General features: G+C 38.1%; 1 protein-coding gene across 7 annotated transcripts in view; it reads right to left on the minus strand.

The window, feature by feature from the left end:
* CTNND2 (catenin delta 2) overlaps positions 1-13,310 on the minus strand; it is a 585,077-nt gene that overhangs the window by 19,223 nt on the left and 552,544 nt on the right. For 5 of the 7 annotated variants that reach the window (XM_015854425.2, XM_015854430.2, XM_015854426.2 and 2 more), the window contains one exon: positions 8,344-8,469. The exons of the other annotated variants lie outside the window; for them this stretch is intronic. In XM_015854425.2, the coding sequence (XP_015709911.1) occupies positions 8,344-8,469 (126 nt within the window). The remainder of the gene's footprint in view (positions 1-8,343; positions 8,470-13,310) is intronic. 7 annotated transcript variants of the gene reach the window in all.

The raw sequence follows: 13,310 nt of genomic DNA on the forward strand, positions 1-13,310 counted from the left end.
TGCAGCACATTATGGCCAGCTCACAGATGTCAAATATTCCAAAACTGAATACTTTTAAGTCATATGTATTTAGCTCTTCTCCGCTGCAAGAAACAAGGTCCTTCCCTTGGTAAGGTAAACTGTTTGTAACAAATTCATTACAACTATCCCCATAAACAATTCCAAAAGCTATTAGTGTTAAATATTGAAACTAATTTTTAAGAGCCTTAAGGGAGTATTTTCAATTTGATGCTGAGATAAATAGCACCTGACGTGATGGCTGCTTTCATTAGTTTGTTTCAGCTCTAGTGATTGTAATGAAATTTAATTAAATTGATTTGGGTACTTAAAGGTACAGTATGTAAGTGTCCTGTAGAGAAGAAAGCTCACTCAATAGCAGTGTGTGAGACTGCATTTCAGAAACCAATTTATCAGCCACAAACCTGATCTAAGAGAGGAAGGGTAAGTCAAAAGGATCTGACAAACTGAAGAGTACTTTTGTCACTGTAGTTCTGTTACAAGAATGGATGTGTTTGTTAACTGGCAGTAATTAATTAATAAGTAGCAACTGCACACTACAAGAAGGCACAGAACAACCAAAGTACACAAATATCACTGCATGTCCTTATCACCTCTTCCAAGGTAGCTTCTGTTGGGCTTTTTTCTAAATTCAGACTATAATGAATATGTGCATTAAGTCGGATGTTAAAGGGTATGTGTCAGACCTTGATAAGCAGAGATGTATTTCTGAGCATGTACTTGCTGGAAATCTGCAGGGACTAGATTTGGGCTGGAGGCTTACCATTGCAGAATACAAGTATGACACTGTACTCTCACTGATCAACTTTAACTGGGCTTAAAGAGTGAACAAGTCCTTTGCCTTCCTGCCCAGATAACTTATAAGTCATTTTGAACACACAGCTTTATTCAAGCCTGAATTAAATAATTAGTCAGGGTGACTATGCTTACTGTGTCAAAATATAGTTTGCATTTTCCACATTATTTTTTTCGGTGTTAAAAATATAGGGGAAGAGAGACAGCAGTTTTCTTGTGTGTTCCAGTTTCCATAACTCTGCAGTAGAGGAATCCCTGACTTCCTGAGGTGGGCAGTGTCACAGACACTACCTGTCTGGTTTGTTGTACAATAACACTATGACGATAGAATGAAATTAAGCCGTGATTGGAAGTGACAGCATGCTGACACAATGGAGAACCAAAGCCTGAAGAACCTATGGGCTGAAGAGGTGAAAGAGGAGAAGCCAAAACGGTGGAGTTATAGACAGGATTATCTGTCTATGCTGAAGAGTGTTTTCTGTTCTGTCTCCTGGCTACTAACATCCTTAGCAGGAAGAAAGAGTTTATCTTCAGAACCAGAAAAAACCCTCTGAGGGGAAGAAACAAAAATGATACAATCAATCTGATAACAAATTGGCTAAAACCCAGGAAACTGCACAAGTGTCCCTCCTCCTGCTCAGTTTGCAGATTCCCCCGGTATGTTATTTCTTGCCTCAAACCTGATCCTGTTCATGACTTGATTTAACAGACATGTTGCCAAATGATTTAAATCATACAGGATCAAACTTGTTTTGTCCTCCTACTTCCCTTACCTGCCAGCCAGCATTTTACTGGTTCCGGTATATTAACTGTAATAGCAACTGCTTATGGTAATAAGCCGCATAAATGTAAAGTTTTTATAGGTAACCACGGGCAGGAACTGATAACTAGTCCCAGCACAAGTAGATGATATAGCAAAAAGGTAGAATGCCTCTAAGAAAGTACATAACACAGGATGCACTCAGTTTGAAACTCAGCCAGAAATTGCTGAAGGAGTTGCTGGTGTTATCTCTTTCACAATCTCAGGCCCTGCTGTCAGGTTAAATGAAACTTTCTGACTGGTGTGCACCTGTATGACACCATCTACAGTAAAAGACAAATCTGAAGTGAACTAAGTCAAGACTCATCAGACTTACACAGGTCTGGGCAATCCTTCATCAGAACGTGTTGTCACAATGTTAATAAGATACAACAGAAATTAGAACTGGATCAAATTATCTATGTACCCTGACATATGAAAGTTATGTACGTGACTTGATTGCAGTGAGAAATCTGAAATTATAGCAAGACTGGGGTGATCCACACATGTGTCTAGCTGAGCTCTTGAATGGGATTTATCTTCTACTTCCAAGGTGGGAATTCAGGATATGTTGTTGGGATGGTGCCTGGCAGATCCTGGCACTGTCCCAGCTTACACACTTCCTTGCTGATAGGTTAAATACTTTGAATTAAGACTGCAGGTGGAAATCTGGTGTAATTTCACCGAATTCAAAGGACACAAGAATGCTGACCCTAACTCTCCTGTTTCCACCCCTCTCCCAAACAGTTATGAGCCAGGGCCTCAAAATCAACAGATACCAGGAAACGAAGTTTTTAGTATTCATGTTTATAGTCCTGTTTCCACAGCTTATGAAAGCCAGAAAGTTACTTAAAGCAGAGGAATTCTGCAAGTTCAGGTGATTTGAAAATATTATAATCATTCAGATAAATTGAAGGAGGTGCTCACAGTACAGCACTTAAACTTTGTGGTTGTAGGAAGGTGGAAGTGGTTAAATACTGGCTGCTTTCCATGCCTTCTGATGACGATGCTATGTATTCACTGATTACAGGTTATGCTGAGGGCACCTAAAGCAGCATGAGCCTGGGGTGAAGGCTGCTCTGTTCGCCCTTGCCCTGGTGTAACTGAAGTGTGAGGACAGGAACGTCACAGAGAGCACTGTGCAATCCCTCAAGCAAAGGCAAAAAGAAAGGGTGATGCTTCAAGAACTAAAAGCACAAGCCCCTCATGAGCGTGGCTACTTCTGGCAACTCTCAGCCCTCTCCCTCGGTGCCTACCCACAGTGGGACTCTCGCACCAGGTCTACATTACTGCCCTTGGGCCGTGCACCAGGTCAGACACCTTTCTTATCATGTGCAGGAGGCTTGACCTTGGAGTTTCTCTCCTTTTTGCTCTGAATTTAAATGCATAAACACATCTTACTTATAACAGCCTGCATCACAGACACAGACATTTCTTATGAAGCTGTAAGAGGAACATCTATTCAGGGCAGCATGAGGCTAAAAAAGGGCTCCCAGTCAGACAGTCATTTACAATAGCAGAACTGCCTGGCACTGAATGAGGATTATTAAGTTTTCTGCGGGGCATTTTTAAAATGCCATTCTCAGGATCAGCAGTCAGACTCATTCTTTGCTACGTGAGACACATACCCCCCAGCCCACACCTCAGCAGCCCTGCAAGCCAAGACATTACTCTCAGATCTTCAGCCTTCAACACCAACGTTATCTCTCATATTCTTTTTTTCTCCCTGGTTCATACTTGTCATCTCAACGCCTGAGGTACTCTAGTCTGAGAGCACTACCCATTTTTCTCATTCAAAACACCTCAGATGGCCTTGCTTTGCCAGGTTTTCTTCCAATGCTTTTACTTTGCAGCACAATTAGCTTCTGATCAAGAATCTCCTGCTGCAATTTTAGATCTCATCCCTAGATTTTAGCGATGGACAAACACATGATAAGGGAGAGATATGTTAATTATTTGCCAAATCTATCTGAGTGAAAAACAGCCAGATAACTCTCCCTGGTTGTTTTGTTACAGTGCAACTCCAGGAGGTTTCAGGAAATCACTGAGGCATCATTTTGCCTATCCATAATTAATTATTGATTTCTTGTTGGGTGACTTGGGAAGATGACAACACCTAATCTGATGAATAAAACAGCTGTAAGAAAAGGCAACTGTACGTGAGGCAAAGCATGAAGGACAAGTCTTCAGATACAGCAGAGTTCATCATTCATTTTACTGAGGTTATATGCAGCCAAATAATAAAGCTTTCAAAACACAGCAATAAAAAGAAATAAATTCATTTTTCAAAGTATCACTTTGCCTCTCATCCAGAAATGAAATTATTTGAATCTATCTTACAGGAAATGATGGCAGTATCTGCCCCTTCAGCTATGACTTCTGTTCTCTTCCCATTTCCCCTGCATAAAGTATGTAAATTACAATTTAAACGATAAAAATCTCAAAGAACTATTTTTACTTCCATCTTGTAAGCATAGAGAAAACTCGTGTCTCAGAAAGCATTTACCATAATTTTTGACTTGTATTTTCATTTTTATCCCTGTAATGCAATTCAATCTCTCTTAACATGTCCGTGCCCTAGAAATGCAATCTTTGGCTCTTGCCAGGGTCAAAATTTCAGGGACAATTACTATTTTATGCACCAGGATAACTTTGTAAACCCACTGTCTTTATGAAGACTAGAAACCAATCAATGACCTTCACTCTTACTTATGTATCAAATCATAAATCAAAGAAATACAGCTCTTCTGCTATACCTGCTAAATCACTATACAATCACGATCAGAACCAAACTTGCACAGTTGTTTCTGATGAAAATGGTAAGCTCACGGACAATGACTGTGACCAAGTAGCAACAGGATTCCGTGCCTCCTAAAGAGCAACACAGTAGCTAAATACAGTGGATTGCTTCATTCAAATATGCAACTGTCTGACAAACAAGGAATCAGTGTCTCTGCTGAAATATCCCTAGATAATGCCCTGCTGTCTCTGATTTTCACTCAGAGGCTCTTGCAAAATACACTTAAATTAGAGATCTGAGCGGCTGTTACTAAGCTTCATGAGTTTTAGGGGCATTCATCCTTGAACATATAGTTAATCAGCATGCACAGACATTAAGACAAAGAGAAGTGCATATTATTTTTTACTGAAATACCACTAGGAGTTTTTAGTTGAGTAAATGAGAATTTTAGTATTGTTAACCCAAAAAGAAATACACTACAGCACCAAATCCTATAACTCTCACTCTGGGGGAACCACAGCTTTCTCTCTAAGTACTCTGTAAAAATATAAGTAATAAAACCAATTAAGAAACTGTCAACGACCCTTTTCATTTCTCCTACAGTACTCTTAGAAGAGCTAGAGCTCTTCTATCAAAATGTAGTAAAACAATTCAGAACAAAGCACATGTACTGCAAGAGACTTTTCAAAATACAAGGTTTCTTTCTCGGAGTCTCAAGCAGCGGACATATTTAAGCTGCTTTGGTAGTCCGTTAGCAGTTTTAGGGAGATGAGATGAAAACGGTTTATCCTAGCATATATCATTACAAGACAATGTTTCTATCTAAAAGTCTATGGGATTTTTTTCCTGTGAATCTGAATTAAGTTACACTTTGCCTGCCAGCAACTGATGCTATTTACGTACATATTTTAAAATTTTCATATATTACTTAAGAGGCGTAGCAATGTTCCCAGTTAAAAAAGACATGCAGATAATTTTTTGGTTTATATACTGTATTCAAGAACCAGAACACAGGCTTATTCTGAAGGACTGTGCTTTGAGAGGAAAAATTCTGTAGATGTGACCTTCCACTTCTGTATAACCCTTCAGACTCTACCCTAAGGACATTTCAGAAACTTCAGTAAGATATAATTCCCTTCAGAAGGAAGGCTCTAAGTTAAAGATACTGATGCCTGGGCTGCATTTTAAATTTCCTTTACTTCAGAGAAGTTCAAAAAGGTGGAGCAATTTAAAGGCAGACTTAATGCAGCTCTGAGGTTAAATTTCTGTCAACTAAATCTATACTTGGTCACCTAAAAATGGAATGGGGTTTTCAAATGAAACACAAAAGCTTACTGCTAATGCTGAAGATACTTTGGCATCAGATGTGTATTAGTCATCTCAGAGAAGAATTTGGGCAAACTGTCATCAGCACCCCTTCAGACATGCAGGTTTTGGATAAGAATGGTGTCACCTTCTGCAAAACTCCACCTGATAATTTAGAAGAATCAGTTCTGAGTTTGCTTGTTGAAATACTGCTCATTACGTAGCTGAATGTCAAAGGAAAGCATTGCATCTTTAAGGCCCTCAGGGGAAAAGCCACAGTCAATCACAGCTGTGGGTACTTTCTAAGCTCACACCATGAAGGTTTATTCCTTTAGCAAATCCAAGTCTCTCTTTGTTCAGACATCATGTTTAAAGGCAGCAGCATCTCCTAGGTCTATGCTGAGTTGTGAGTTCATTTCACATACACACATATTCATAGGTAATGAATATAGGTAAATGCATGTACAGATATTTACCAGCACAGATGCAGATATGTTACTACACAGGTATACGTGTACTTTCAAGTTGTGTGGGATGATTAGTTTGGCTTTAATTGAGCTTAGTCATCACATTTTTTTAGATATTATTCAGTGAAAGAGCATTCATCAAAATAGTGTAGGGATGTGCAAGGTCTGGCTTCAGCTACACAGGATAGTTTTAATGAAAGTACTATCATCAGTATGGAATCTTCAATTCAGTCTAAACTGTATCTTATGGCTAAAATTTAAAACACAGTAGAAAAAACTAAAATTCTTATTACAAAGAATCATAAATACTGAAGCAACTGAAATGACTGAATAACTGGTTTTGTACATATAAACTCAATTTATCTGCAGAATTTCCTCTTCTGAGTCAGTGATTTTGCCTGAAATAGCCACATTTCTGTTGTATAGACAAACAGCATATTACTTAAGCAGGAAGCTGGCAACAAAACAAGTTGTAAGTGAAACAGTAAGTTTATACTATGAGGTGATGGTGACTAACTGGGCTGTAAAAAATCAGACAAAGTTAAGAAAAACAGAATTCTAACACAACACTCCTCATTGATGTGTCTTCTGTCTCTAATAAGGGTTGAGAAAAGATTAACAGACAATTCTTTGGCCTGCAGCTAACACTTGTTATTGTCTGTGGAACCTACAATGTGTCTTCACTTTAATTAAAAAATACTTCATACTTGCTTATGTGTTGGGGAAAGTAAACCTACCTTACATAAATATTAGAAACTAATATATGGCATCAAGCGTAGAGTTATTAATAATACAAATTACAAAAAACAGTAATGCCAGTTTTTCTCTGGTACTGAAACCAATGACAATTTCATGATTATTTAAGTGGATTATGAAAAAAGTTCCAGTTAAAATGCCTATTTAAGAGTGAGTAATGTCTTCTTAGTCACGAAAAACTGATAAAGAAAAAATGGAAAGCATGTATTTTAAGACAATAATTTCTTTTGCTGTATTGTTTATAGAACTTGTAACTTGCAGTATTACTCAGATTATGCTTTTAAAAGGCTTGGATAGGTTAAGCCCACATAAAATTTCCAAATTTCCTTCATTTAATATCAATTTAGGAATTTGTTTAATTCTGTTGAACAAAATAACGGAAAGTCACACATCATGATGAAATACTTCACAATTCAAAAAATCATATTCCTGTTACACAGAGATTAAAAGGATTTACCCTAACCTTGAAAGATATTTATGGCTGAGGTATTAAAATGAGATCTCCTCTGACATCTTCCTCTTCCAGGCAAATTTAGTATAGAAAAAGCAGTCTGAAAGAAATAGCTTAACTCCTGTGTTCCGTGTTACCAGCAAGAACACGTGGAACTCTATTTTCTCCACATATTTTATCATAAGTAATACATATATGTGAAGGTTTCTATATGGATTTATTTGAATGTCACAGGTAGACAGATGATATTATTTAGTTCTTGCAGTAATGCCACACAGTCACACTGTTTATCGTTAAAACATACTGGAAGAAAAAGAATAGACTATACTTTGTTAAGGAAAAGGAATTTTAGTACCTAAATTAAATAGTGCCTTTAATAAAAAATATACAGTTGTGCTAATTCTCATTAATTGAACTGATGGTTGAAGGAAATCTACTTTGCTCTTTATTAACAGAGATTTTGGAAATCGTAATACTGAGAATTTCACTGACTACTGGACAGTGAAAAGCATCACTGGTTTTCCTGTGATGTTCTTGTTCCCCTCGGATCCTCATACTAAAATGCCATGCTATTGCTTTTCTCCTAAAGTTGCCACAGAAAAGAAAGAAAAGCGCTTAATAAATTTAATTTGCTACTGCAACACAGTGGTTACCAATATCTGCCATTCTGTTTGAAAGTATCGGACAGTAAAAAAAATGAGTTACAGAAATGGTAGGAAGACTGAAAGGGATCTGAATGGACCTCACTTGTCCCTTTCTGGTATATGCTGCCCTGAAAAGCAAAGCTCTTACACTGAGGAAATGAATGGGACTGCTCCTTAAGTGAAGTGAGAAGCTTTCAAACTAGAAACTATATAGTTTACTATAATAAAATGCATTATTTTAAAATATATTCTCTAGTAAGATTTTCCTACTTTTGATTCAAACATCTACTGTAGAACTCTTCTGGGTACAAATCTCAGTATGCATTAAACATAACAATTCAACACTGGTCAGCTGACAGCCAGAATACCTGGGATGGGGAATAGATTCTGGTTTCTTGGCTCTGGGAGAGAGTATGCTGAGCGTGCCATGACCCAGAGTGGTGGGTTGGTGAAAATCCTCTGTCCTCAGCCACACTGAAGCTTGGGGCCGCCCACTGCCATAAATCAATCAATCAGTCAATCATTTATTAATCAGGTATTGCATTTTCAAAGTAAATATAAAAATGGGCTCTAGACAATGCCTTCTCTGTAAAGACAATTCAGTTTATACTACAGTGAGTGGAGAGGGTACCTTACACTAATCCACCTTTTATTTGAAAGGGCGACATATACATCTAGAAAAAACCTCCACCATTACATAGTAATACATTTAGTCCCGCTGAAAGATCAGTGCATTATCAATTTGAGCACATGTGCAGCCCTTCAAACTAAGCCACCTTTTTGATAAACTTCAATATGGAATTTAGATCTTGATATAGAGTTTAAGTTCTGCACAGACCTTTACATCAGATAAATTTAACCTAAAAACAGCATCTTTAAAGAGGATGTTTGACTGGTGATAATGTTACCAGAAGAAAATTCAAAAGATGTGTTCCAAGTCTACATGCTAACATGATGCAATTAATAGCTTTAAAGAGTGAATAGGTATATTTTACTGAAGAAAGACTTTAGATTTTTAAAACACCTTGACTAGGGCTTTGAAGTCTATTGCTGGCAATTTTCATGGAACATTTAGCGATAAGGGACTTTCTCATAGATTCATCAGTATATTATTCCAAAAGCCACATGAAAAGAGTGTCCTCTCCCAGATCCAGACCCACTTAACAGCTTGTAAGGCTTCAGGCAATTTTAAATATCTTTTACAGCTGACGAACACACAAAGCCATCTTCAGAGTGACTACTCTGACTTCATTAAATGCCTCTCACAATACTCTTCCTACTGTAAATGGCATGGTACACACTGAAGGACAATCTCCTTTATCAGTCTCCCTAGTCTGAAGTAATTGGTTGAGTTTTTTTTTTCAAACAGTTGGTGAATAGGACAAATATTTCTATTATTCCATGAAGAACAGAAACCTATGATGATAATAACTGGAAAAGAAAAATAATTCCTACAAATTCGCTGTGACCTCTACTTATATCCTGGAAGACAGAGTAACTGTAAATGTAATAAGAGACATTTTGTTGCAGCCTAAGTGGTTAGGCAAAGCAAAACAATTAATAGAAAACATTATCCCTGACAGTCCCTTCAGCTCTTTCACGTTGCAAGCATTTAAGCTAACTGTAGCTTGTTTTAGGCTAATAAGTTTTCTTTCACTTTAAGCTCATTTAGTTTCCCTTTCGCACAACCCTTTTGCTCAAATTTCCTCATGTAATTTAACAAGTGTTTGAGAACAGTTGGTTATTTCTTGAATATCGAGATAGATATATAGACTACCATCTGCAGCTAATAAAAATCTGCTTTCCTACAGTCATATTCACATCTGGGTTTCCCCAGGTGCCTTCATATCTTAAACAGCTAACACACTAGAGTCTGGTGTGGGGTCCCGTGTTCCTCTCTTGGAAACGAATTCCTTTGGAAGAATCACTGCAGTTGTTCCTTTGATTTTTCTTGGGTTCCCAAACTACAAATAGGGCAGGACCTTTCTCTGGAGATTGTAAGTTACACTTAGTCCTCTCGTTGTTATGATGGTACAGGTTGCCCAAATAGTTCAAGAAGAAGGATGGACCAGAAATCCCAAGCACAAGTACAAGCTAGACAGCTCCCTTACTCATTTAACATAACCACTGAACCACTGGTACACCTCTGTCCATGGACTATGTAACCATTAACAACTTTCAAAAATCAGTTGTTAAGTGTTAAGGAAGGCAGCATTGAGGACAAAAGGAGATAAAATAAGTGACCTATTATGGAAATGTCTTACTTGTACTGCCTTTCTGATTAAACACAGCACAGTGTTCAACTCTTTTCCAAGAAATACTTATATCCCTAACTTCATTTGGTTTATCAGATATGATTCACCTTTTTCTTCCTTTTTTTTTTTTTTTCTTCATTTTTCAGGATAAAAACAAAACAAAACAAAACAAAAAACTAGATAGGACTTTAAATTTTTGTTGTCTTGAAAGAGAATACTCTTTGCACTCTCAGACAAATACATGAATACCTTGAGACAAGGCATATTGTTTGAATTGGTCAATAAGGTTTTCTGAGTCACTGAGTGCTGCAATACTGCAGCAGTATTTGGCCTTCACTGATCCAGAGAAATGGGCAACGTTGGTCAGACACTGAGTGGCACAATGAAATCTGACTATTCCTTTAAACAGCATAGCTGAAGTCGGCACCCCGAAATCTGTCTCTTTTGGCAATTTTGTAAGCAGAACGGAGCTCTTAAAGCCTCCTTAGAGGCTGCTTAATTTAGGTTTAACTATACAGGCATTTTAATGTTGCCCTGGTTGAAGCTAAAGGGCATGCTCACCCATGATGGGATGGGGCTTGAACTGCTTACCCTATCTACGTCAATTCTGCTCATGGCAGCAGTGGGGAAACAAGATTCTGACTCTTGCAATTCTCTGCACATTATAGTCAGGAATGTATTAGGGAGTGCCACAATAAGAAAACTGGTGCCTGTGTACTTCTTGGCTTTCTTCACAGGTTTGGCAAATCATTAAGTGACTTGCCTCACCAGTCCCCACCTCTGGATGAACTTTCTGTCAGTGCAGCTGATCTTCTGCCAACTATGAAATGATTCCTGTAATGTTGAGATAACTTAGAAGAGTGCGTGAGGTTTTCATGTTTTTATAGACATAGTAATATAATTGGGCTAAATCTATTGACTACCTACTGGATTAGCAGTAAACAAGTATTGTCTTTTTCCCCATTACTACAAAGGATAATACTTCCATTCTTTCTACTTCTCCTCCTTTACTCTACTGTAAACACATAGCTATAAAACATACCATAATTCAAATTGTTTGTTTACACTGTTTCTCCAACAGTAAGGTAGGTGCCGTTGATTTTCCCTGAATATGTGATACTTATAATTTGCCTGTTTGACAATATCAAACTGTGTCTCTATATGCCACCAATTCTTTGAAAATAATTGTACAGATACTTAGAATGAAATTGCAAACAGTTATGCAATGGGATTTACCTGCCCTTCAAAAAAGCTGTGAAGCTGCAGGATACTGTAAAGCGCTGATCGTATTATATTGTCAGCTGTACAGTCACTCCATTTTACTAGCATAATTTGACAAACATTATATTGGGCCAATTTATTGCATAACTACCTGACTATTAAAATAATGCAAACAGTTGCATCTTTCCAATTATAAAAACATTATTTTTTCAACAGTCCTGAAATACAGGTATCCAGCACAATGATCAGCCTGTTATAGACAAGGTTAATAAATACTGTGACTTTGTTAAGGTTAGTGCCCTATTTTAAGTAAACTGTCCAAACATTTGGAGTACAAGAAATTGCACTGATATGATGCTTGGCAGCATATATAATGACATATGAAAATATATAGACATAGGTTACTTTGAAAGTAATGCCTTCTATTTATTTCTATAGAAACTACAGCTGACAGAAAGAGCACAATAATTAGAAAGAGCAAATTCTCTGCTGACAAATGCTATTTTCCATCATAGCCTATATCATTAGCCACATATTTTCAGCAGTGATGAACAAGAGCATGCATGCCATGCTTGTAAAAATTTGTTCAAGTGGAGGTGACCCACAGTTTCACAGCTGCTATGATGGTGTTGTTGCTCAGAAAATGAATTACATCTTTCACTGGCTCAAAAGAATGTAAGTCAGAATGCACCAGATCTGGACTAAACAGTGACAGGAAGGTCCAGACAAGAGTGGTGATGTGCTTCATGTTTTTCACACTGGCATGGGGTCTGACGCTATTGTGTTTCATGAGAAAAGCTGTCCTCTTCTCTGGCCTGACTCTGAAATTTGCAGCCTTCAGCTTAGCCAGCATTGTGATGTAAGTCAGAGTTGATGGTTTTGTGTGGGTTCTGGGAAATCCAGAAGAATCACCCCTTTCCTATCGCAAACGAGAATGCACATCACTTTACCTGCTGAGAGTTGTGTCTCAAACGTTTTCGTCAGTGGGGAATTTACATGTTGTTATTCCATGCACTGCCATAGTGGTGACATCATATGTTATCACCATGAATAATGTGATCTGAGAAACAGTCACCTTTAGCCTCATATTGGTTCAAGCGGCTCTGCCAAACTTGCATACAGAGTTTCTTCTGTGAGCAATCTGTGGATCCACCTGGCACCAAATCTGTGATATTCCAGCAATGCCACAATCATTTCCAACACACTGAAGCTGATATTCAGCTCTATACAGAGTTCCCTGGTCACAATCTACAGATTTGCACTGATGAGCAGATAAAAATGCTCCTCATTTTGTGCTGTGTTGGCTGTGGATTGGTCTCCTGGAACATGGCTTGTCTTTCACATTGCTATCACCTCTGCTGAAATGAACCACTCACCCCTCACTGTGCTCACATCCACTGTTTAGACTCCATCAACGTTCAGCGAGCACTGATGAATGTCAGTGGGTACAATTTTTTCTGCATGGAGGAATTCAATGAAACACCATTGCTTCATATGCACTTCCATGTCAGATGCCATCTTGTCAGATTGCCCCTCTGCTGCCATCTGTCACGTGGCAACACCATGGAATGGGATATTGGTGAGAAGGTTCATCCTGTACCATACTACCTGTTGCCATACGATCAACATCCGTTTCTTACATCGAGGGCCAGCAAACTTAAATAGGAGGCACTACTTTCAGAGCAGCCCTTGAAGCAGAGATTCAACTTCATTTTAAGATTTAGTAAAGTGTGTAGGAATTAGCCAATACTGTGATTTTTAAACCTTTTCCTGAGAATGCAGACAGTCAAACTCTGCTAAGAATATCCTGGAAGCTACCTCGAAGTATAGCCTGCCCTATTTTCCATACCACAAGCATG

The sequence above is a fragment of the Coturnix japonica genome, chromosome 2 (genome assembly GCF_001577835.2).
Source record: "Coturnix japonica isolate 7356 chromosome 2, Coturnix japonica 2.1, whole genome shotgun sequence".
Taxonomy (NCBI): domain Eukaryota; kingdom Metazoa; phylum Chordata; class Aves; order Galliformes; family Phasianidae; genus Coturnix; species Coturnix japonica.